General features: G+C 41.8%; 2 protein-coding genes across 2 annotated transcripts; both read right to left on the bottom strand.

Moving 5' to 3' along the window:
* Window positions 1–422: 422 nt before the first annotated feature.
* Window positions 423–2,638, bottom strand: LOC141440298 (serine protease inhibitor 77Ba-like). Its single transcript, XM_074104768.1, has one exon. The coding sequence runs from the start codon at window positions 1,738–1,740 to the stop codon at window positions 535–537; it is 1,206 nt and encodes a 401-aa protein (XP_073960869.1). The 5' UTR covers window positions 1,741–2,638; the 3' UTR covers window positions 423–534.
* Window positions 2,639–2,738: 100 nt separating this feature from the next.
* LOC141440297 (serine protease inhibitor 77Ba-like) lies at window positions 2,739–4,092 on the bottom strand. The gene has a single exon (XM_074104767.1). It carries the CDS (start codon window positions 4,050–4,052, stop codon window positions 2,841–2,843), a length of 1,212 nt encoding a protein of 403 aa, XP_073960868.1. The 5' UTR covers window positions 4,053–4,092; the 3' UTR covers window positions 2,739–2,840.

Raw genomic sequence — 4,092 nt, 5'->3', positions numbered from 1 at the left:
TGGAATATTCCGTACAAAATACGAAATCATCCTTACAAAAATATTACTTAATTTTTTCGTAATGGCTACTGAACCCTATTTCGGGCGTGTCCGACAACCTCTTGGCCGGATTTTCTACGTAACAGAAATGTGATAACTTATATCATTGCTGCACAGATTGCTAACGCTACCCGTAGCTAGTTACGCACACAAGAACGCGTTTCTATACGCATTACAACTACAAGTATGCCTCAGCCGCTTTCGTGAGATAAAAGAACTGTAGTACTCATTCACAAAATCAATTTTGTTTTTTTACAAAAATGCTATGATTTAAGTACAAACTTATTACTTCTTTTCGAATTTGTAAGGAGCCATCAGTGCGCGAAGTCGACTCGAATTTGGCTGGTTTTTTCCGCCAGGAAATTATAATACAATACATCACTAATACCCAAAGCAATCTTTATTACAACTCGATATAACAAATATAATAGTGCACGCTTGTATTGAGATTTTATTTACAATAGAAGCGTAAGTAAATACAGCAAGTTCTCAGATTCAAAAGGTGCTCGGTTTTGAATAAGCACCAATAAAAAGAGGAATATTTAAATGCTTATCCACAATCATGTACAGGAAGGGCTTGTTGACAAAGAACTGTTCCGGCAAATTCCTAGATGTCATCTCCATGGCACTGGCAGCCGACGCCTCTGTACCTACCTCTGTCACTTTAATTTCAGCTTTCTGCAGCACATTGGATACAAACAAAGCGGAATCAGATATATATGGGAACTGCGCCAGAGAGCTATCAAACATAGTCTTAAGTCCCATGCCCACAAGCAGCTCCTTCAAATTGTCCAAGTCGGAAGAAATCGTAAACCTGGGGATCCTCACCTCAACTGAATCTTCCGGGAATTCGTTCAGACTTGAGAATATTGATTGGATAGTTACGTGCTTGAGAAGGTCCATCACACCAGCTACTGTATTGTTAGAGTACGGTACAAAAATCAGCATGGAAAATCTGTCTTGGTCCCCATAAGGAAGTTCCAGAACCTTGGCCTGGATAGGATCAATAGCTATTGTCTGGAGCGCTATTAGACCATGCATCATGTTTACGTAACCAGCTTGTTTACCGCTTTCATCGTAGAAGGGAGCGTTTGGCTCCGTTTTTGAAGGATCAAATTGATGGCTCCATGCTCCTTTGAAATATATGGCATCGATCAAGATGAAAAATACTCCTTCAATATCGTTGGGAGACACAACTTTTTGGATATTGTCATGAGTAACTCGCCTGACGAAATCGTTGATAGTTGTTGCCACTACTTGGAAATTTTCAAACGGCAAAATATTGATGTCACAGACACCTGTTCTCTTTAGTCTTCTTTGGTATGCCCCTTTGACTGGCAAATTCTTGTCGACGAAGACGGCAGAGCTTCTTTCCAAGGTAGTTGTATCCATGGCCGAAGTGATTTCTCCAAATATATTCCAGTAGTCCCAGTAGGTGCAGTTGTAATCGCTTCGGCTTAGGGTCTTGTCAATTTCTGTAAAGGTTATGCCGTCGGCCCCCAAGGAGAGAGTTGAAAGGATTGTCCATAACGAAAGCGGCGATGCGACGAAATGATTCTCAGTTTCATGACCTAATCTTTGAATGAGTTCCACGGAGAATTCATAGACGACGCTACCAAAATGAGAGGTTGCCTTTTCCACCGTACAGTTTCCGAGAACAGAAGGCAGGAGAACGACAAGTAGATAAAAAGACGCGGCCATTGCGACTGACAGCAAAATTATGAATGGCCGCTTACAGCGTCAATTTTGTGTTTATCGTACCTTGATAAGGGGTCAAGAGTTTGTCTCGAATGCCGATGTGTTATCGTGTGGCGAATGTATCTTGCTGCTTTTTTGGAAAACCATAACGTGCTGATAGTTATAAAGGTGATTATTTTAATGGTTAAGTAGGCAGTCTTAGGGCCTACGCTAGCTGGCGCGGGTGCACTAAGCAGGCGCATGCCTGCGGCCGCGGGTGCATGTACAATCCGCCGCACGTGACGTGAGGCGTGCAGTTAGCGCAGCTCATTGTTTAACAGTCGTCCGGTTTACCCGCTCTGTTCACACCGCGTCAGTAATCAATCATTTATTTGCTCAAAGATGGTACAAACAAGATGGTTTACATACAATTTATAGTGCGAAATATTTTGTCAGAAAGACATGCAAAATATTTTGAAGTTGTGTGTATCACTCGCATTGATAACAGTTACTATCTACATATATTCTAATCTAAATTATGCGTGTCATTTAAATGCTCTTTGAATAGAAAGCTAATATATTTTTGACTAGCCTGTTACCCGCGACTCCGTCCTCTTTGATTTATTTTATCACTGTCACGCTGGAACTATGCAATTTTCCAGAATAATAGTTATCCTATGTCTTTCCCTGGGGCTTAAACTATCTGTATACCGAATTTCATCTAAATCGGTTCAGCAGTTTAATATAAATGTGATAACTTAAATTATTTTATCAATTAACGATGAGATTACTAACGCTACCCGTTGTTACAAACACAAGAGCGCTTGTCTATACGCATTACAACTACAAGTACGCCTCACTCGCTTTCTTGAGATACTATAACGTTAACGTACTCCTTTACAATAGCAAAAAATCCGTGATTTAAATACAAACTTTGTTTTCGAATTTGTAAAGAACTATCAGTGCGCGAGGTCGACTCGTACTTGGCCGGTTTCTTACGTGAGGAAAATAAAATACATCACTGATACTCCTAGCATTCTTAATTCCAATTCGATGTACACGCCTCTGATACTGAGATTTAATATACAAAAGTAAGAAGCGTGAGTTTCTACAATTTCTCTGATTCAAAAGGTGCTCGGTTTTGAATAAGCACCAATAAAAAGAGGAATATTTAAGTGCTTATCCACGATCATGTACATAAAGGGCTTGTTGACAAAGAACTGTTCCGGCAAATTCCTAGATGTCATCTCCATGGCACTGGCAGCCGACGCCTCTGTACCTACCTCTGTCACTTTAATTTCAGCTTTCTGCAGCACATTGGATACAAACAAAGCGGTATCAGATATAAATGGGAACTGCGCCAGAGAGCTATCAAACATAGTCTTCAGTCCCATGCCCACAAGCAGCTCCTTCAAATTGTCCAAGTCGGAAGAAATCGTGAACCGGGGGATCCTCACCTCCACCGAATCTTCCGGGAATTCGTTCAGACTTGAGAATATTGATCGGATAGTTACGTGCTTGAGAAGGTCCATCACACCAGCAACTGTATTGTTAGAGTACGGTACGAAAATCAGCATGGAAAATCTGTCTTGGGCCCCATAAGGAAGTTCCAGAACCTTGGCCTGGATAGGATCAATAGCTATTGTCTGGAGCGGTATTAGACCATGCATCATGTTTACGTAACCAACGTGTTTACCGCTTTCATCGTAGAAGGGAGCGTTTAGCTCCGTTCTTGAAGGATCGAAAGGATGGCTCCATGCTCCTTTGAAATATATGGCATCGATCAAGATTAATAATACTCCTTCAATATCGTTGGGAGACACAACTTCTTGGATATTGTCATGAGTAACTCGCCTGACGTAATCGTTGATAGCTGATGCCGCTATTTGTAAATTTCCAAACGGCAAGAACATGATGCCGCAGACACCTGTTCTGTTTACTATTTTTCGGTATAGCTCGGTGACTGGCAAATTATTGTCGACGAAGACGGTGGAGCTTCTTTCCAAAGTAGTTTCATTCGTGGCTGAAGTGACTCCTCGAAGTAAAAGTATATCCGAGTATGTCCTCTCGATGCAGTTGACATCGGTTCGGCGTAGGATCTTGTTTAGTTCTGTCAAGGTTATGCCGTCGGCCCCCAAGGAGAGAGTTGAAAGGATTGTCCATAACGAAAGCGGCGATGCGACGAAATGATTCTCAGTTTCATGACCTAATCTTTGAATGAGGTCCATGGAGAATTCATACACGGCGCGGCCAAAAAGAGGGGTTGTCTTTTTCACTGCACATTGTCCGAGGACACAAGGCAGGAGGACGACCAGTAGATATAAAGACGCGGCCATTGCAACTGAGAGCGAAGTTATGAATGGCCGCTTTTAGTCA

The sequence above is a fragment of the Choristoneura fumiferana genome, chromosome 22 (genome assembly GCF_025370935.1).
Source record: "Choristoneura fumiferana chromosome 22, NRCan_CFum_1, whole genome shotgun sequence".
NCBI lineage: Eukaryota > Metazoa > Arthropoda > Insecta > Lepidoptera > Tortricidae > Choristoneura > Choristoneura fumiferana.
Note: the sequence above shows the minus strand (reverse complement) of the source record. Positions and strands in the feature narration are given on the sequence as shown.

Bases quoted from the DNA above. Each gene is read 5' to 3' on its own strand.
- LOC141440298 (XM_074104768.1), bottom strand. From the start codon at position 1,740: ATGGCCGCGTCTTTTTATCTACTTGTCGTTCTCCTGCCTTCTGTTCTC.
- LOC141440297 (XM_074104767.1), bottom strand. From the start codon at position 4,052: ATGGCCGCGTCTTTATATCTACTGGTCGTCCTCCTGCCTTGTGTCCTC.